This window comes from Cololabis saira, chromosome 14 (genome assembly GCF_033807715.1).
Source record: "Cololabis saira isolate AMF1-May2022 chromosome 14, fColSai1.1, whole genome shotgun sequence".
Lineage (NCBI taxonomy): Eukaryota > Metazoa > Chordata > Actinopteri > Beloniformes > Belonidae > Cololabis > Cololabis saira.
The window spans coordinates 20,663,783-20,685,884 of record NC_084600.1 but is presented as its reverse complement, the minus strand read 5'-3'; the positions used below and the strand labels follow the sequence as shown (position 1 = coordinate 20,685,884).

The 22,102-nt window shown below is 39.1% G+C and overlaps 1 protein-coding gene across 2 annotated transcripts in view; it reads right to left on the bottom strand.

Moving 5' to 3' along the window:
- LOC133459786 (active breakpoint cluster region-related protein-like) overlaps positions 1-22,102 on the bottom strand; it is a 138,560-nt gene that overhangs the window by 49,615 nt on the left and 66,843 nt on the right. For both annotated transcript variants that reach the window (XM_061740071.1, XM_061740072.1), the window contains exons 3-6: positions 15,947-16,045; positions 13,815-14,000; positions 6,575-6,682; positions 4,590-4,650 (exon numbers count right to left, since the gene is read on the bottom strand). In XM_061740071.1, the coding sequence (XP_061596055.1) occupies positions 4,590-4,650; positions 6,575-6,682; positions 13,815-14,000; positions 15,947-16,045 (454 nt within the window). The remainder of the gene's footprint in view (positions 1-4,589; positions 4,651-6,574; positions 6,683-13,814; positions 14,001-15,946; positions 16,046-22,102) is intronic.

Below are 22,102 nucleotides of genomic sequence, written 5' to 3'. Positions count from 1 at the left end.
GACTTAAACACTTGTGTTTAGTTGATGCTCGGCTGAATGACAACGATCGATATCGTGGGATCTTATAATAGCAGTGCAGCTGATCCTGCCTCTTGACTCGTCTGCAAGTGGGATAAAGAAAGAACATTGTGCAACATATATATTGTTCTTTTCTAGTCTGTTCCTGAATCTGATAAAAGCAGCTCTGAACCAGCACCAGACCAGTGCGTATTGAGGTTGTTACAAAACAAAATACAGCTTGCCTGGATATCTGATTTGGAGAGACTCTCTCCAAAACACAGACACAAGCATTAAGAACTCAAATAGATGCATGAATCTATGTAACATACAATAGGACTGACGTGCCCCCGCGTTCTCCCTCTTACATCTAAACTAGAGTTCAAGCCTGCACCACCACACTTGGTTGGTTTCCTTGGGGATGGTTTTGACACCATGTTAGTGTGAACAGCTGCAGCATCTGGGATACATGACAGCTCTAAGTGAGAGACCCTCACAGATGAAAATGGAAGATGGAGAGAAAATGAAATAAAAACGACAAGGAGAGGTCCAAACACATGCAGATGTAGAAGGAAAATATAAAAACTAAAACCTCTCAAAGGTTCAAATTAATATTCCCACTGATTTCACATGGTTGAGCAAAAGTAGGACACTGTTGTAGTAAGGAAGTAAAGAACTGCTATTGAAAAACTAAACTATCCAAGTGGGCGTAGACGTTTGCAGAACAGCTGACACCGTTCCACTCTGTGATCAACCTAATTGTCATTTATAATTCAGAGAATTGCAGAGTTTTAGCAACTTATCCTCAAACGAGAGGGAGGGGGGCTGACCAAGTGAAACACAAGATATTGCATTCAGTATGCAGTGAAGGTCTGGCTGCTTTCTGCATCCAGTCAACGACACAGCACTCCACCCGAGGAATTGACAGAAGCTCAACTACTTCAGCTTTAATATTATATTCACATGTCTAGACAATTCTACAAGGCTCCTTTAACTGTAAATGAGCACAGACACATTATACCTCTTGTCTTTACTTATCTACTCATACTTTTCTATTTTTTTCATGCCCGTTCTTCTTCCGTCCACAAAGAGCACAAAAGAATTCGAACACAACACACTTACATCAACTAATTACAATCAAACCGGCTCACCGTAAAGACTGCACACCAAAGCACAGCCATACACATGTAGGTACTAAATAATACAAAACACAATCTTCTGGAGGGCGTTGCTGCGGCTCTTTGAAGTTTGTCTCACCCTCTGATCATCGACGCGGTCTTTGTCAATGGTCGCGGCTCAGTGAACCAGCACTGCTACCTCCAGATCATACACTCACTACAAGGGCACAGAATATCTGATGGTGTGTATTTCAGTTTGTGTTCAAATTAGAACGGATGCTTCAGGAACTCATTTTCGTAGACCTTCAGCACAGTAGCAGATGTCTTAGGGGCAGATGCTGCAGCAGTTTGTTAGTTGTATTGATTGTGTTCTGGTTGATCCTCCAGTTGCTCTTTAACTATGTGCATTGATAATCTGAGCTACAGTAAAGGATCATATCATTATGTTAACAGTTTTACAATGAAAATCCTTGCATGCTGAAATGGGCAACTCACACAAAGCACGGCAAAGGCGGGTGGGAACAGCGCTCATTTTGCTGGCAGATGCACATGCCATTAGTTGAGTAGAAGGTCAGAGATCAGAAGTCAGATTGATCCTCTTAGGAGCATGAAAGTCCATGCTTCTGCTAGAATACTACAAAACACTGCCAAAGCATCCAATAATACTCTCCCTATAGGTTTGCACAGTGGTAGATCTGATGAGCGCATCACTAAAACCACTGCTCTTCTTACCCCGATGCCCCATCACTCTGGACCGGGGCACATCTGGACTCATCAAACCCCATCCACTTTATCTATTTAAATCAGTCCAGTCCGATCTTTATAATCCCAATCAAATTAAAGTATTCTTTCTTATTTTTCCATTAGCATCGCTGAAAAATTAGTTAAATTAAAGGCAAACCCTTAACTTCTTCACAATGCATGTGTGTAAATGTTCTTAGGTCAACTATGAAACATTAGTTGATTTTCCTCTTTAAGACTTTACTGAATGATTACGTGATTTCAAAACAAGATTATTCCAAACCTTTTTCCCCTCACAAACCACATTATTACTTTTTTTTAAAGATAACGGTTCACCACTATCCTTCCTGACTTACATAACGCATGTTCTTCGCCTGATTTTAGTAGTTTCAGCAGTTGCCTAGGTTGTTTTGTTATCCTGTAAATAAACCTAAAATCTGACCTTTCTGAAGTTTGGTATCATCATCTGCACAACCACAACCGCAAGATGTGCCTTCTGACATGGCTCTTCAAAGAATAACAAGCTCCTCACTACAACACTGCAGGATATTTCCAGTGGGCAGATCTCAAAAGATTTTTTTTTTTAACCATTGTTAAGCAGTCACAAAAAGGGACCATTGCATTCTTTATAATTTTTTACTGCTATTGAGAACCTGACAAACCTATCAGCCTACTGATGTTTTGTTTTACCTTATACTTAACATAAGCCTGTAATTATGCCTGATAAACGGGAAACAGAAAGAATTATTAGGTGCTGGGAGACTCATCCTGATTGCTTCCTATATAATATTGTGTCATACTGGTCCATAATGCTTTCTATACAAAATGTATGTGAATTTTATAAGCAGAGCCAGAGAACACGACTTCAGTCAGGAGGAGGGAGGGTGAGATGATGCAGAGATAGAAGAGAAAGAAGGATTATTGGAAGTCAATGTCCTGTCACAGCGAGGTCTGCTGATTGGCCTCGTTCTCAAGGTCACCTTGACAACTTGGCTGATGGAGAGAGTTCATCTCTGCAAACAACCATCATAACCATGCAGGCTAACCCTCTGAAAAGACAGCACACACACACGCACACAACAGCGTTGAATCATGAAAGAAGAGAAAGGGGCTGGATAATGACATATCATACAGAAAATTAAAACAATAAAAAAAGTTAAAATAGTGAAATAGCCCCCATTTAGATGTAAAAACAGATTTTCAGTGCCTGCATTCAAAGTGCATCCTATTATTAGGAAGTCACTCACAAGCAGATTATACTGTGATTGTGTAAAAAAAAAAAAAGATACTCCTAAAAGATACCTACATTTATTTGACTTGGGGTGTATTAGGTTGAGAAATGAGAATATAAAGGGAGTTAGGGGTGGAAAAATGCATGCAGCATAACAAACTATGAAGAGCAAACAGAATGGCAGGGGAATGTCAGGAAAAGAAACGCCTCTGATGCGTCGACAGGTAATTGAAGGACAGTTTAAAAAGAAAATATCAACTACCTTGGTTTCTGTCAAACCCTAAATGCTGAGGGAAGATGAAACTGGTTTCCTCTTATTGTAGGCAACTAGACTATGTACCCCAAAAAAGATAGCAAAATACTTTGCATCATTCTGAACAATCAAGTGGAAGATCAGCAGAAAAGATGAGAAAAGCTGCAAATTAAAACAATCCTTCTTGATCGAGCAATCCTCATTTACAATACATAAATTATCAGACACTTCACAGGTACATGCTGCTGATAATTGACACTCCTGAACACTCGTTTAGTCTAATTCAGCCCAACAGAGCCACTCCATTTATTCCTTTGGATTTGCCCATTACAGCATCATTTTCACCGTCCAAATGTCCCTCTTTAGCTTCGAGAACTACTAGACTCTGACACAACCCCAATAAGGGCACAAGTTTGAAATGTGTGAGCAGAGCACAGACATAACAGCTCCTCAATACACTCACAAGCTCACACAAGGGCACAGCGGTCCGTCGCTTTGATCCATTGTTGATAACCACTGTGTGAAAAGCAGCTTTCATCCAGCGATCTTTATACCAACTTAACATGCCCTGCTTTTAAACATACAAATGTACACGATGCTTGAAGAATAGACCAGTGAACTCCACTTAACGATGCTCCACAAGAAACTCATTTTCATCATTTCATTATATGGGTTACAAGACAAAAAGCTGTGAAGCATTTAAGAGGAGAACATTCTGTGCACAATTTAAGCAAGAAAATCCAAATATCAATCCAGAAGACGACCAATATGTGTCTGTACTTCATAGATAACCACCTATTCTAACAAACTCCCGTAAATCAAAGATGCAGATATCCTGGCTAACGGAAAAGAACGGAAAAATAACACTGGCATACAGTCAGTCAAGCGGATCATATCATGCAGTCGTTACCGTATGTGCAGTTACAACACAGTCTGAGGACCAGAAGCACCTCCATGTCCCTCTTCTGTTCTGACTAGTCTCTCCTGCTCACTGCCTTCCTTTCCCAGGCATAGATACAGCAGGAGAGAGAGAGTCAGAGGGAGTAACAGAACAAGTGTGTGTGCGTGAGAGAGAGAGGGAAGAGGTTCACACATCCACCAGTTTGCCTCCTAAAGCCATCCACAGCATACACAAGTAGATGAGACAGGACTGGATTCTTAAAACAGGCTACACACACACACACACACACACATACACGTGTACAAATTCAGACACACACACACAGACGAAACTCTGGCAAAAACTCACCTTCCATTGAAATTTTTGTGGTGCAATCTTTAGAGTCCTTAGGGCCCTTTACTTTGAGATCCTGAAAGAAGCAGATTAAATGAAATGATAATGCACCCAGTTTTAGTAATAAGGATTTAGGATAACATGATGTCACCCAAAATTCACAAAAAAATTCCCCCCAAAAAACAGTCCTTCCTGGGTAAATACAACCTCGGATGAAAAACAGTATATGACACTGCAAATTTTTTGTAATTTTGAAAAAAAAAACTAAATTAGGAATGCTACAGCTGTGCAAAAAACTAAGTAAACTAACGGTGTAGAAGTAATTATTTATAATCTCTCTCTCTTTGGCATAATGCTGTCTGTATCTCACTGTGGAGTAATGTTGCCCCCTTCTTCTTTCCAATGTTGCTTCAGTTAACTGAGGTTTGCAGTCGTTCCTACAGTATATGCACAGGTGCGTTAACACCGAGCTGCAGTGATTTCATCAGGTTGAGGTCTTTGGAGCATCATAATACCTTATTACTTTATCAGCAATTGTAGATTTTCCGGTGTCTTTGGACTCATTCTCTACATGCTTTATCCAATCTTGACCTACAGGACAGACTGGCTCACATTTGACTTGTGAATACTTTGCTTTACTGAGGAGTTCATGATTGATACAATGACATTTTGTTTTTTTTTGTCCAAAGTATATTTTTTTTATATGTGGTTTATTGGGATGCAACTATGCAAAATCTAAACCCAGTTTCCATCTTCTTTTTCCAGAATAGGCTTGTTGCTTGTTCCTATACAGTCTTGTTATAATTGGTCAAACTTTTTTGCAACTCATCTCAACACTGCACGATCTAACCTCGTACTGAGGAACTATGTGTATGACTATGTCATACACTACCGGGAAGATTGTCACCTGCAGTAAAAGGTTTTCTGCATGTGAATAATCCTGCAGAATTATTAACTTTCAATTGTTTGAAAATGATCTAACAACCTTCCTAGTTAGATAGGCATGAATTACTTCTCTGTGAGCAATGATGATTTCTTTCCTCCTTGGCATTGCATTAACACACACCTGAATGAATGCCCCAGACCAGCAAACTGACTAAAGTTCTGCTTTCATGGAGGTAGCTGGCTGCTAATTGCTGTCATAGTTCCTACTACGGCGGTGAGCGTGTATGTAGTTTTTCTACATGCTGGTTCTGCATTCGGGCTTAGTTCTGTGGTCAACAAATAATGACACAATGTAAAACATCAAGCAGATATCATTTTTACCTAGTTTTGACACTTTGCACTATAGTATGATTTCTGTTCAACTAAGGGCCTGAATGAAACATGAAGCATTCAGGTGGATACACCTCCAGAAATTCCCGGTGCAATTCCCATCACCGTCAAGTAGGAACTGCTTCAGTATTTCCTTACAGGTACAACCTACGTATCAAACATCCTCTTGTGTGCACCTGTGAACAAAACTACTGATAATACAGGGAATGACTGTGTTTGATGTGAGCTGTCACTTGGATCTCTCTAACTGGTGTTCAGTTAATTCACGCCTACGACACCTTACTGGCAGTGGGGATGATTTTTGGCACACTGGGAAACTCCTTCACATCATTTATAAATGCTAAATAAACATATAATGCTATAATAACCACGTTTTGGTGTATGGTAGACCTTCTGTTTGAATGCCACTAATAAACTGAAACAAAAATATCTCAGTTAACAAATGTTCATCAAAAGAAAACCCTGGCTCTCATAAACACCTCAGCCGTCAGTTGGAAAGAGGATGTTTCAACTTGCTTTGCTTCTGTGTTGTATCTTACTGTTTTTTTCTCAACTGTCCTGGTTTGTTTTATTATTGCATGAAGTTCGGTGTTTTTTTTTTTTGCTAAAATGCAACACACTTAACAAAATCTCCTATTACCGAGAGAACCAAGAGCCCAGGATTCAATGAATGCTCTATATTAAAAGATTTTCCACCATCCTGGTTCCTCTTTTCATAACCTTACCTCAGATATCTTTTGGAACTGGCTGTTCGCTTGGCTACATTTCTCCGCCGTCTCTAGTGCCACTTTATAGTTGTCCACAAAGGCCTTGTACACCCCCAGCTGGCTGGCCTGAAGCACAAAGAGAGAGAGAGAGAGATGTGAGATTACTAGGCACAAAATAGCTGCATTTAATATTGCCCCCCCCAAGAAGCTTAATGAATGCCAAAAACTCTGTGAGAAAACTGTTTTACTTACACGCAGATCGACTATGCCCCAAATAAGCATATCATAACTGTAAACCAAGAGTCGGCACGTCATAAGATTCACCTTTAATTACTGCTTCCATACTTTTGAAAGCCGCACAATTGCATTAATATTCATGAACAGCTGTGGCAAATGAATTAATCACTCTTCTCTTCAGAGCTTTGCTTAGAGTGGAGAGTTGAAAACAGTCAAATTTGCCCCCATTCCCCTAATGCCAAACCACTAGTGGCTGTGTGCATTACTCCTGATTGAAAAAGAGTCGCTCTCTTTTCCTTCCCTCTTCCCTTTTTATTAACAGCCCCTTTCTGCAGCCTTGTATGTGTATTGTTGCACAAGCTGCAGACCAGCAGCACATGAATATGTATCCTGGTGCAGCTATGCTTGGATGCTTTGGCTGAAGAGCTGACTGCATCCTATTAAAGCAATGAGATTGGATTCAAGTAACTCAAGGGAAGGAGAAAGACTTTTTACTTTCTTTAACTCCCAGTCCTAAACTCATTCCCTTTTCTTCAACTTTCCCCTCAGATTTTCTCGAGGAAAGATGGGCTCGTTAATGAGACACAAGAGAATGATCCAACCATATGTTACATTTTAAAGATGTTGCAAATGTGTTGTTTAAATTATGACATCATAGTTTTTATGATCTTCTGCCAAAAACCATGAAAATAAATTATTTAAGCAGAAACCTGAAAAGTACAGTATGTGGGGGTATAGAAAAATGTAAACAGTCTAGAGGTCCAGACAAACAAGTCACCATCCATATATCCTCTTCTCAAAGTCAATTGGAAGAGAAGAAAAACTGCTCAGTGTAATAACTGCATTTCCAAAAAAGTGCAAACAGTGCAGAGTGAAATATCTGTTAATCATGTTGTTTAGACACCATTACCTGTATGAGAGCTTTGCTGCAAAAGTACACCACCTCAAAAAGCAAGACCCACAGTTTAAATTGGCAGGTGGGAAATCAACAGCCTTGGTTTGAAACTGATGACGGGATGGAGTGAAAAAGAGAGAGAAGCACTGCAGTTTTAGCAACAAATTTCGCCTCAAAAGGACAGCAGATCAACTGCTTTTAAATAAAGCTCTGGATAATTCAGCCTATTTTGAATTCACCTGTGAGGGAACCCCATTGTTTTGAAGCCTAATTCATAATATTAAGATCAGTTTGAGAATATAAAGACAAGAAAACCAACAAATCAGGAATTTCTGTTAAGAAACCAAGCAGAGGTGTGTCAAGTGCTGAATTTTGTGGTGCTGAGCCATTTGTGCACATTTAAGTGTTGTAAAAGTAAAACATTGTAAAAACATGTGTAGTATAATGTAAGACGCATAAAATATTTTAAAACTTGCGAAGGGAAATCAGTTGCACAATTGAATACAGCTTCATCTTCTTTCCACAACAGACCATAGATCTTCATTTGTCTTAAATATACTGTTCAGATCGAGTTTTAATACTCAAAACTTTATTATTGTCATATAACTAGTTTCTACAGAGTAAAATCAAGCCAGTAAGATCTCAGCACAGAAATCCCTGTAGCGTGGCACGACGCCTGGCATATCTGAACACCTAACGCTATCGTAGACCCACTGTCACGTGAAAAATAAGTTGCATCATTTTATGTACAGTATCAGTGTAGAGGAGCAGCTGGGGAAAAAACAAACACTTAGCACACCCTTATTATTGTTATCGTACATTTATCGTATATTATCGTTGAGAAAGTGTAAAAAGTTCATGGTGATAAAATTAGAGAAGGACTGCACAAGTACAACTTGTTTCTTCTCTCAGGAATAAAAACATGTGAAAGTGAAAGTGTAGAGCACCTTTCACAGACAGCAGTGACAAAGCCTTTACAATGAACAAAAATGAGTAAATGAAAGCAATTAAAACCAAACAACAGGGATAACAAAAGAAAAACAATGGAGCTTTCTTATTTTTAATAAAGTATAAAGTCTAGGAGCCCCTAGCCTATTATGAGCAACATCTGCTCAGAAGACCTCAGAGACCGACGGCAAGGTGCTGAAACAGTGAAAGCTTTGATAGTTTAAACAAGAATTTCAAAATTGATTCTAAGACTGACTGGAAGTTTTAAAATCTGAGTAATATGGTTTGTCTCCCTGGAGTTGAACAAAAGGCGTGCAGCTGCATTTTAAACAGACTACAATCGATTTAGAAATGTCTTGTTCAGAATAAAGAGAAACAGGGTAGACCAGTCGTGAAGAAGTAAAAGCATGAAAAATCAATTCCATTACTGCCTTAACACATCTTAACCTTGCATTGTTTCTGAGATGGAAGAAAGCTGATTGATTCAGATGCTGAACATGAACAGAATACTGTCCAGAAGGACCTCGAGGTTAAGCAGCCTACATTTTGCAAAAACAGCCCAAAACCAACGTTTTATCACTGGGATAGAGGTGTGAGGAGCAAAAATAATGCAGTAGTCAACATTTGAAGCTGATCAAAAACACACTTACATATTATTCCAGAATTTTGAACATGATCCACTTTAATTTCCCTTGGGATTAAGAAAGTATCAATCAATCAATCAATCAATCGAGATTCTTTTCTTTGATTAAATGTTTTGGTCCACTTCAAATGTTGACTACAGTAGTTTCCATTTTTCCTGAATTTAACTGGAGGAAGTTTGCTTCTAACCAGGACTTAATGGCAGTTAAACAATTATCTAACAGTGAGATTGTAGGGATCATTAGTACGGAAAGAGAAGAGAAGGAGGATATAATCAGTGTAAAGATGGTAGGAAATATTGCAAGTATTCAAGAGGTATCATGTCCAAAGTAAACAAAATGGGTCCAAGAACATATCCCCATATGCCATATACAAAGTATTTTATGGACACAGAAAAGCTCCCGTCAGTGAGGTAGGAAATAAATCAGTCCAGGGCATTCACTCAAACATCCACCATCTTGGGCAGCCTGTCTATCAAGATGCTGTGATCAACATCAGCTGACCAAGCTTTCTATAGGATATTAAAGCATATATAGCAATACGATTCTACAGCTTTGACAGAGGGTAGTCTAAAGCTAAGAGGGTTTTTTAAAGATAAAAAAACAACAAAATAAAACAAAAAAATTAATCTCAAAGTAACTGTTGTAGCGACTGTCAGAAAATGATGGCTCATCAGCTAAGACAGGCACCAGAGAATAAAAATGTATCAAATAGGGCTGTTCGATTTTGCCCAAAAATAAAATCTCGATTTTTTTTATCACGATTATTTTGTGAATTGACAAAAGGCAAAGAAATGATTTCAAATATGCTGTTTTTTTATTGAACATTTGCCCAATTGGGCTTTAAGTGCAAACTTTGCTCTTATTAAACCAAAAATGAATGAATAAAGTGCAAAACTCTGTAAAATAAGTTGAAAAAAAGTTAAAAAAAAATATAATATAAAGTTTTATCTCTGAAAAAAAAAAAATCAGCAAATCAGCACTTGCAAACATACAGTAAGTTATATTTCCAATTAAACTAAACTGGGTCTTTGCATGCTAAATAATAATGCAACCCATGAAGGAGGTAGAGGTGTGTAATGTCAGTGATTACATTTGCTATTCACATTTGCAAGTTTTTTGCAAGGAACACAAGCCGGTCTACGGCATCTGGCTTGAGGGATGCCCGGTGGCGTGTTACAACGCCCCCTCCTACACTAAAGAGCCTCTCCGATGGGGCACTTGTCGCAGGTATTGAGAGGTATTTCCATCAATCATTAATATGGTATCAATCATTAATATATGTGCAGACAAGGTTTAAAAAAAAAAAAAAAAAAAAAAAAAAAAAAAAAAAAAGGGAAAAATCGATTTTACGATTTTCACGTTTTAACATCGTTCTAATTACATAATCGCGATTACGATTTAAAATCGATTAATCGAACAGCCCTAGTATCAAACAACACTTCTGACCTTCAGTTACTGGAGGATGCAGCCCTGGTGTCCTTTATCATATCAATTAGGCCCGTTTAACAGGCCTTCAGGGAGAGTCTATAAACTTCAAGTTTCATAGATTTCCACAGCCGTTCAGTGCTCCCACAGTCATGATGATAACTGTGGTTAAGCTCATTTACACACAGGGGAGACTTCTATGACAAAGCTCGCCTGTTTTTCATAGGAGCCACCTTTTCAAGCACAGAGGGGTGCGACAATGTTGATAAAACACGTGAGCAAGAGTTTCTACATCTGATGCAGAAACTAACATGAAAGTCAATTGAAAAGCAGAGAAACAATAAAGAACATCCTGGTTAATGATGTGCCAACTAATAGATTGTTAAGGAGACGATCTGAATGGAGCTCCAAGATTTTCAAACATTTTTTTTTTCTTTTTGGGACACAGGAGGACAGCAGATTACACATGTCTGGGAATAATGCACAGCACCACATTAGGAGAAAACCAAATACAGCATACCAGACCAAACCCACCAAGCACAGCAGTAGAAGTGTGATAATGTGTGTTTGCTTGACAGTCACAGGACCGGAGAACTGTGTTGTCATTAAGTCAACCAAAGAAGATTGGGCAAAAAACTTCCGCAACAATGTGAGAGACTGACAATGTCATACTTTAAAATTATTACTTCAATATACTTCTGCTAAATGGGATCTACAGTACACACTATTAAATCATGGGGTCATTTTATAATCTTAAATCATTTGAATAGCTGCTGAAAATTGTATTTATTTTTTCCTGATATGTCAAACTATAATTTTACTAGGGGGTGTATTTTCTTTTCACATGACTGTTACAAGTCTTAGATTGGTAAAATCTTAAAAAATGTGACAGAATCTTCAAAAAAAAAAAAAAAAAAAGCTAGGAGCCCTGTTAAAACCATAAACGTTTTTCCTCATAATCTCACCCCAATCTGATTTTTGGGACATTTGCTCAGAGAAATACGGTCCTGGTTGTCTCAGGCTACAGCTGAGTCTCAGCCCTCAGAGTGGTGAGAAAACTTATTCGACACGGTGGACTCTGTGTTGCTCCAGTGGTCTCCGTGCTGGGGACAAGGAGGAGTAGGAGTAGGAGCAGCTAATTACACTGCCATCTGCACTCTCACATTGCCACTCTGACTCAATACCACTCGACATGCTCATGTGCGCACATGAACACAGCACAGATGGGCCATGATGACAACAATAATAGATGACACTTGGTGGTGCAACTCCTGCAATCCTCAGAGAAAAATGTTGATGAGAGGAAGTTAATAGTCTTGAAATCTTAAGATGTTTAAATCATTTGTTCAGCTGTTCAACATCAGCTCATGCAGCAGCGTCTGTTTGTTAATTTAATTCACACAATTCCTATTTGCATGAATTGACTCTTCTCTCAAAATTATTCCTAAAAATAGCTGTGAGGTGTGTATAATTTAAAAAAAAATTATTTGCTTTTACTGCTGTAATTTGACTCCAAACTGTGTGGTGATATGACTGGTGAAGCGTTATTGTGACTACAGAACTCAGCTCTTGTGCTTGTGTGTTAGCTAGTGACCTCAACAACCACAATTTCTAAGGTCACCAAAATAGTTGCAGTTTCTGTTCCTACTGCAGAATCTACAGCAGCAGATTCAAATGACTGAGTCGACTAGGGAGCTTTGTGTCTTAAAAATGATGGATCTTCGCCTCCCTCCCAGAGTTAACTGAACTAAAACATCCAACTGCATCTAGAAACAAAAGAAGTTTGAGAGTCATACAATAAAAAGACGTTCCTCATAAGAGAATAAGCGAATAAAGTTTTAACAATTTCTAGAAGTAGACTTATTTCTATAATAACAGGAGAAAGAGACGATCAAAATGTGGATCCTTTTTTGATCATTTTAAACAATTACTCTTAAATCTTATTTGATTTGGAGCAACTATTTCTGTTGTCACTCTGTCAAACACTATACATCGATGTCTTGGCCTAAATGTCACAGGATCGGAACGTCTGACTAGGTTATATTCGATCAGAAGAAATATGGCGTATCTAATATGATCTAATCTAATCTGTTGGCCATGGTCTGTAAATCCTCAAGCTTTCAAAGGAAGATGTAGCTCTTATTGTAAGATGGATGGTCTCAAAAAGACAACAGACGGATACAGACTGTACAGCAGAAAAGCAGTTTTATCAGCGTTTAAAAATCAAACCATAAACTAATTTAATGAATGCGGCTGCACAATGACACTCAAATAAGGGAGGCACTAGTCTGGAAAAAAAATGGGAAAAAACATGCTCTCTCTTTCTCTCACTCCTCGCTGTGAAGGGCTGTTTTAAGAGACTAACCCTCTTGTTACTGTCTGGCGGAGGAAATTTACAGCAGTCCACTTTTCTGAACAGAGGATTTGTTTGCCTGAAGACTTTCCAGTCAAGGAAATTGTAAACCACAATATTGTCCCTCCCTGTTTTCAGCAAGAATTAATAAGCATAAACTAACTGTGTACATTTACTCCAGGAGCACTAATGTTCACCGCTTTGTAAAATATCCTATGAAGTTACTAAATTACACTGATGACCATCTCCATATTTCACACTGCACAAACCTTCTCTCATACATCAGTTGCTTATTTTGATTTGCTTTCCTACTTTAAAAGCATTTCCTGACTTCTCAGTCGAGATCTATAACAGATCTTTTTACAGCATGCCAAAAAAAAACCACGCAAATGCACATAAAGCAGTATTTGCAGGGACAGAGCGTGAGCTTGTTCTCTCTCTAGACAAAGATACATTTACACTCATAAAAACCATACTGTTACATTATTTACTGGAAGCAACCGTTTAAGTTTAAGTAATCAACTGCAAATATGCAACAGACCAGGGGATGTCTGGCTACGAGCACACGCTAATACACACAGTCGCCACACACACGCTGTCAAATTTAGACGGCTGATTCATAAACAATTAAGAGGCCTGGTAATTCTACTTTTAATAGCCATTTACATGTTCCCTGTGAATGACGACAAGAGGAGAGAAAAAAAAAATGATAGAAAGACCCAGACAGTGTAATTATTGTGACAACGTCAGGCTTACCAGCTTCTGGAAGAAATGTCCCACGGTGACCTTCTCGTCCCACTGCTGGATGCTGGGTGACAGGGCGTCGTAGAACTCTTTGTGGATCTCAAAGATGTCCTGGATTTTGTAAAAGATGGTCTCTATCTGCTGGATGGTCAAGACGGGCTGGGATGTCGTGGCTGTGGCTTTCAGGGGCCGCATGGGCTGTCGAGGTGAGAGACACAATAGTTGGACATGAAAATAATACACACGAGGCTTATAAATACCAACAGAATGAGTTTAGGCCATGGAAATTCAGAACAAGATCTGAATATAACTTGGGGCAGTAAATCTGACAATTTGGGCTGTAACTGGCTGTAGGAAAAAAATGTCAGTGTCTTTTTAGGAGGTAATCTTACGTCTCTGCTATGCAGTTGGCTGAATGTCTTATTCATTGTGATGTTCCTGAGCATGCAGATTGAACGCCAACTCATTTAATCACAGAGGTGTGTGCAGTGGTCGCGGTGGGTGGGCACGGGGGCCTGAATTACAGCGAAACGCATGAAGGCTTTCACGTCAGTTGGCTTGCGTTTACAATGAGTCAGTCCCACACTGATTGCAGGGCCACCAGAAAAGACTGCTCGCTTTTGAAAACCTCGACAATAGCAGCAGACGTGCCGATGACACCCCTGCGTGGTCTGCTTATTACGGCAAAGCTGTCCAAAAAAGAATCCTCATCAGTTTGCACAAATGTGTTAAAGATGAATGATTTGCCTCATGAATCATTTCTCTACCTCACTAATTAATCTGTCAGAGTTATTGGCTACATCACAGCCACTAATTATTGAAGAAGAACAAACTACAGCCAACTGTAGGAATGGTGATTAGTCCTCAGCCTACTACAGTAACAGTTGTTGTTATATTAAATGGCAGCTCAACCAAAATAAATAGTTAACACGCATTCCCAAAATTAAAGACATAACCTGGATTTAACTAAGCAAAGGTGAGGTAAGAGCTCCCGCTGGACAGGTATTTCTGTGAAGTTATTGAACTGTAAGAAAAGCTTCTTTTTTTTTGTTTTTAAATGACCATGTCAAAAAACACATCCTATTTTAGAAGTCTTAAATTATTTATCTGGTACCCGTCTCATTCAAAGCCATTTCAGCCATTCAAGCATATACAGAACCCCCGCAACAGAGCTGGACGGGCTTTATACTCATACAGGAGTCATTGTGTAAAGCAGTGGTTCCCAAACTGTGTGCCGCGGCACACTGGTGTGCCTTGAGGCAAGTCCAAGTGTGCCGTGGGATTTTGTGACAACCATAACCTACTGCAATATAGTATACAACTAGACAAAAATAATTATTTTAATTTACTATATACTACTTTGAATGCACTCATTCCATAATACAGAGGCAAACTCTTTATCTAAAAACTATTTTAAAAAATCCTCCTGAAATGGGTGTGTTTGATGAAGCCCAATTTGATAAAGTTTAAATATTTGTGTGAAGTATTTTGTTAATAAATATTTCATGAGTAGAATAGTTGTCTTTGTCATATCTTATTTGGCATTAGTAAATAATAAACTTAACAGATAAACAGATGATATTAGTGATAACACGCGTTATAAGGCTATTTTGCACAATAGGTGTGCCTTGAAATTTTTATTTGTCCTTTGGTGTGCCTTGGGCACAGAAAGTTTGGGAACCACTGGTGTAAAGGATGCAAAAACCTGCCAAATATTAAGAAAATAAACTGAGATTAAAAACAGCATGATTACATTGTTTTCTTATTTCAATGACGGAGGACACAAACAAGCTCGACTGAAATGAAAGCAACTGAGAACTCTTCAGTATGTTTTTTAAAGTTAAACGACAACTCCATGAAGCCTCAGTTTATTTATTAATATGAAACTGGATTCATGGGGCTAAACAATTCATTAGTGTGCATTGATGCAAATACAACCACATAGTTTATTGTTGAAAGAGCATGCATGTGGTTACGGGGTAGAAACACGACATAGAGCAGTTGTTTAGCACGTGGAAACAGTGTTTTAGGAGTTTGGAGCAGCAGTGCCCCTGCGCTCAGTAAGACCACTGACTAATAATAGTGCTACTGTATATGCGGGCATAGGCCATGATCCTCTTTGTGTGTATCTGTGTACATCTCACCAGTAACAGTGCCTCCAGTTGGTTAATGTAGATCTCCTCGCTGGCCAGGAAACCAGACAGCACCAGTTTCTTCATCTCCAGTCCTTTCTCAATGTTTCCCTGCAAGAAAAAAGAGAGAAAAAAAAGTGCTGACTGTGATAATGTGTTATGCATGTTTATTTACATTATGAGCAATCAAAATACACGTTCACCTCAGGGATCATTCTCCCTGGAAATCTAGATATTTATATCCAGAGTTAATTTAATTTTTTAACCACAAAATACTTCCATGACACAAGCTCATTTCCTGAATGATGTCACTGCAGTTACCACATCAGGTAGAACACACACATTCAGAATGTATTGAAATGTGAGACACTTCTACCATTAGGAATGTTCACTAATCAAAAAACATCTAAATAGACTGTGTGAAAGTTATTCCAACTGCTTCCTGGCAGCTATTGTACAGTATTTGGACATTATCTGATTAAGTCACCACTATCATTCTGTTCAGAAAACATAGAGCAAGAGCAAAACAGGAAACGTCAATTCTAGTTAACATCTAGAATCTGTGGGAAATAATACATTATATCACCAGAATTGAAAAAGAAAAAAGATATATACTTAAAGTGACAGTTATTTTTCTCGATTAATACAAAAGGCACTGGTTTAGTCCTTAATTCATATTTATGCAGTCAAAGAAATTACCTTTTTTTCTTGTATTTTTGGTAGTTGTCTGTATAGGCAAGCACTTCATTTTCTTTAAAACTTCTATATAAATAACCATCACATACATGTACTTCGGTGGTGTGAATGAAGTAAAAAGCCAGTTTTCCTCTTAAACAAAAGCACAACCGTCCACAAGCTTCTCATAATGACATATTTTAAATCACTATTGCATGCAAAATGTATGTATTGATGTGATGCATCTGGCTTTCACCAAACATGGTGGTGAGCATTAAGGCAAAGAAATCTCAACTTTGGTCTCATCTGTTAACAGAACTTTGTTCCAGGACTCGTGTAGTTTGTCCAGATGCAACTTTACCACCTAAATCAATATTGCCATGGCTTTCTCCTGGTAAACCTTCCAAACGGGACATGCAGGGTCACCTTGTTCTTCACATTAACATTTAACATGTTAAATAATGTCAGCTGTCTTGGATGTTTTCCTCTTGTGAAATGATCTCTTCACTGCAGAACATGCACTCTTGTGTTTGGAAACCCTTCCACACAATAATTACAAAAAAATATAAAAAAAATAAAATAAAATAAGCACTATCACTTCTTTGAGATCACTCCTGATGTCTCCCCACCTTAGTGTTGTGTAAATACATACAGTATGAATGCTCCAGACGAGCAAAGTGAACAAACTTCTACGGTACTTTTACAGAGGCGTTCACACTTGCAGATGATTTAAATAAATAAGATGTGATGTTTATCATTTAATATTCTGTAATCTTAAGACTTGGCAACATTGAAATGTTTTTTTTTATCATGTCCTTGTATTTAAAACTTTTCTTTTTTACATGTTTACACTTGCCCTATCCAATGCACTTATATCTATCCCTTTTTATATAATGCATACGATATCTAATAAAAATGTTTCATTGAATTTACTTTCTTACAAGAGAGATTTAATTTAAATCCTCACATACAACACTGAACCCAATGTAAGTTAGTAAATATGTTACTTTACACATCCTCCTATTGTAATTACTTTATGCATTGCATGTGATATGATTTGCACTGTTCTGTAAATGTTTTCTGTAATTTTTGTTGAAGGAGCTTTACAAATGTATGAATCCTGACAGTTAAATAATGTATATATGTGCAGCCTATCAAAGCAATCCCCAGTAAAAAATTAAATGCAGTAATATATCAGCAACTTTTACTCAGAAGGCACCAGGACACCTGTTCAGGGCGTTATTCATTCTTTGCTTGCTCTCGTGGCAGAAACATGTCGACATACTGAGCCAAGCAGCAGCAAAATGCACAAAGTGACACATTAGTCCTGCATATGTGCCTTAAATGATGGTCAAAGAGCAGCAATGATTGCAGAGAGGATGATTAATTATTAACACAGCAAGATCCTTACAATGATATCAGGACACCAGCACTGCCTGATAAGACAAGGAAGACGTCATGAGCTCATTGTGTTAACCCAGTCATGACCGCCCTCCATCCTCTGACACGGATGTTATCCTTCAAGATAAAGGAACACTATACAACAAGGTGCGATATTTGCAGTACAATTATAGTACGCATACATAATTCTTGATCAAATGTTTACAGTCTCTGTAAAATCAACTGCTGAAACTGTGTAAATATGACAGCGCTGATTCCCGAGCTCCCTCTGGCAGTTTTCTAAAGTCCCATGAACAATGTGCCAGCCAGTTTCCATCATTCCTTTTTCACTCCCACAAACTGTGGTAAGTTTTCAGGATGGGACAAGGTTCAAACCATTTCTTAGTTAAGATTTCCAGCGAATTATCTGCACCCACAAAACATTACAGAAGACTTGAGCGTTTATGATTAACTGTCTCAATATAAAGTAGAGCTCAACATAAGAAATGAGTCACACTTCTGAAACTGAAAGATCTCAAATATCCAAGAACTCTGAGCAACCAATTACTCTTCTCAACATGACGAGGACACTGTAACTCTCAAAAAATGGTTTTCCAGTGATATAAAATAAGAGTAAACTAAAATAAGAGGAAACTTTTTCATGCTCCTCAGACATGATGCCAGAGCCTGGCAGGTGCCCTCACTTCTGATTAAACAACTAATTGTTTGAGATGTGGTCAGCTGGCTATTTTAGTGACAAATGTGTCATAGAAAGACAGAGAGGGGAAAAAAAAAACAGGAAGAGAGGAATATTTTCCAACTGCTGTACAAAGAGCTGCTGTGTGAAGAGTGCAAGATGAGAAATACATGAGGGGTGAAAGGTTGTTTTCCTTTCCACAGCAACCTGCTCCTACGAGTGTACTTAACATTAGACACTGCATGCTCTCGTATAATATATAGAGCCGATAGTGAAAGTGCCACGGAGTAGTGTAAGGCAGTGCTGCTTTTCGTCAATTAATCTGCAGGAGTTCAGGCTCCTGCAACCACACGAACACAGAAGTTAACTTGAGAGCCAGAAATCAGCTGCATTCACAAGCCGACAGACAGAAGAGACATGCGCTCAACTGCCTCATCGGGCCACGCTGAGATACCCGTGGTTGTCACACACAAACACACACTCGCGCAGCGCAGATGGCTCACGAGCGTAGTGAGCAGCACTCAGTGACGCCACATCACACAGAGACTCTCATTTTGACTTTACATTTTTCTATCAATAGACCGGCGTTCAAGGCTGTTCAGGGTGTTAGCAAAGATCAAGTGTGCATGTGTGCCTCTATGTCTGTGTGTGTGTGTGTTTCCCGCATCCAGGTGTCCAGCCCCTGCCTCACCTTAAACTGTCTATGTGTCAAAGTGATGGGATCCAGCTCCCCATCTCCGTATTCAAACACCTCCTCTTCCTCCTTCAGCACCCTGTCCAAGTAGCACAGCACCTCCTCCTCTTCTTCCTCCATGGTTCTCTCTTTGAATTCCTGTCTTTTTTAATCACCTTACGTCCTGTTTCTGTTTCCAATTCCCTTCTTTAGGGCCTGCTTGGACACAGCAGGGTTTTCCCTTCGGAGCAAGTCGTCTGGACTTAGAGTGAGAAAGGGAGAGGACCCCGCCTACACACCCCACCCCCTTCCTCTGCTGGGCTTCCTGGTGCTTGTGTGTGCATGTGTGTGTGTGTGTGTGTGCGTGTGCAAGCCGCTGATCCACCACGGTCGATGAGGTCTGCCCTCCCTCTACATCCGCCCCTCCCCTCACAACAAACGCTATCCAGCCACTTCCTTGATGGCTACACAGGCTGACTTCTGTCTGTGTGACGCTGGGAAAACTCTGCCTTCTTCATTTTCTTTACGTTTCTTCCGCTCTCTTCAGTAAAGAGCCACTTCCTCCTCACAAACCCATAGGTTCTCCCTCGCAGGCGTTAGCTACCGCGTGGTTTTTCTCTTTTCTCTCCTATTCCCTGGCCATTGTGTTTTTATTGATCTGCTGAGAGCCACGGACGTTGCGCTTGGGCTATCTAATGTGCGGCTGATTCTGATTACAGGTCACATAGTACAGCAGTTTCAAAGGCTTAGCATGTTAGACAATGTTTCTAAAGACGACGTGCATGAGGACAAGCTGGAAAATCAATCATCTTAATTTGAAGAAATGAAACCAAAAATATGGAGAAGTAAGACTCAAGGCTTGCAGATTTAACTTTATGTGTGTGTGCATTTATGAATGAAGCCCTTTCACTTGCTAGAACCTGCATATGGTGCCACTTCACAGCAAGCTCCACCTACAACAGCTCTAAGCCTCCTTCTCGCATTCATTTCACCTCAAATTCCCCGTTTGACCAGCTCAAGATACTACATACGAGTGCCTTATTTGACATTTCACAGGACAGTCTGCACTACTTTATGTACATCAAGCTCATTTGACACACACACACACACGACTCTAGAGAGTGGCTTGTAATCAAGCCGCAGGAGTGTTGAGTCAGCACAACTATCGGCTGTTAATCTGGGCGGATAGGCTCATTACAGTAAAGGAGGAAGCAGGAAAGAAAACATCAAACAAAAAAATACAAGAAAAAAAACAACAAAGAAAAGCAAGAAGAATAACAGAAAAGCTCCTCTTGCTCCTCTAGCAGATTGAGACATAATGCTACTATGATGTAAAAGCCGAGTAGCATTATGTCTCAATCCGCCAGAAGAGCGAGACGTAATGATGTAAAAGCATTCAATACACATTCAAGTCAGATGGAGGTCAATGTTTAGTTCACCAGCTTTTAAATCACAATGAATGCAAGCATCTTGGCATGGACGTTTTTGTGGCTGCATGCTGGCATATACAAGGCCCTCAGCAGAAGGAGAGGAGTTTAACATGCGTGTGTGAAGAGAGTCTGTGACACAACGGAGTCAGATGTGGAATTTTGGCAAATGCCACTGACTCGATCCAGATTTATGTCAAAGAGACACAGAGTACGATAAAACACACACTCTTTATTCAGATGCTAATAAACTATGCTCATTATTTTGTGAGTTTAAAAACAAAAACACAGAACCTAGTTGGGGCCTATGCGAAAGTTTTAGGTGTCTGAATTCAGCTTGTCAAAAACCATACTCCAGGGGTTCCAAACATTTGCATATATCTGAACACAGAAGGTCTGGTTCCCTGAAGATGGAAGAGTGAAAACATGACAATTCTTAAATCCTCAAATATCTTTTTTACAAGTAATCTACCTAGAAATGTAAATCCCATCAATATGGAAACTAAAAGTGTCTCAGAAATATAAAGCTTTTTATTTTTCAGAGTAACCAAAGGCTCCCTATGTTAAACGCATCTGGCACAGAAGACACTGGCCTGCTTTTTTTTTCTTATTTCTTTTTTTCTATTTTTTAAAGGTTTTTCACAAACATGTTTCTGTTCTTACTCCTACTTGCCACTAGATGGAGATACAGCTGCATGTATGCCAGCCCCTGGAGGCTGGAATAACTCACTAAGAACACATCTGAAATAATACTGACCTTAATAATGCATGAAATGTCTCTACTAAAAACAGGTCAATAATCAAGCTCAGGTCATATTTACAATACAATAATTGTTCAGCAATGGTGCGAAGAACAGAGATGGCGCTGAGATGGAGTGAGGCAGCAGTCAGCTTCTAAGTCCAAACAGATCAAGTACGTGGTCCGATTCAAGAAATTCAGTATGAGAATTAAAAATTTAAATTAACAAAAATAAGACAACCACTTGCTGGTGGACTCTTAATGTCTGTTAAATGTCTATAACAGGATAATAACTGATAACAACTGGGAACAAGCACAAGAAAGAGCCCTGCTAACCACCGGCCCGCTGGTATGAAGGACCGATACATGCTCCATATGAAAACAAATAATTAATAATGCACTGTAGATGTAATGTAGAAGTAAAAAGAAAATCCAAGCAACACTGAAGACTTATTAACAAACTCCCAACATCAATGGCCGCTACATATTTTTTCCAAGTATCAAAGACTTGAACAGGAGTAACTTTGAAGAGAAAAACAATCTGCACATGTACTTTGTTTGAACTCAGGTTGGCACA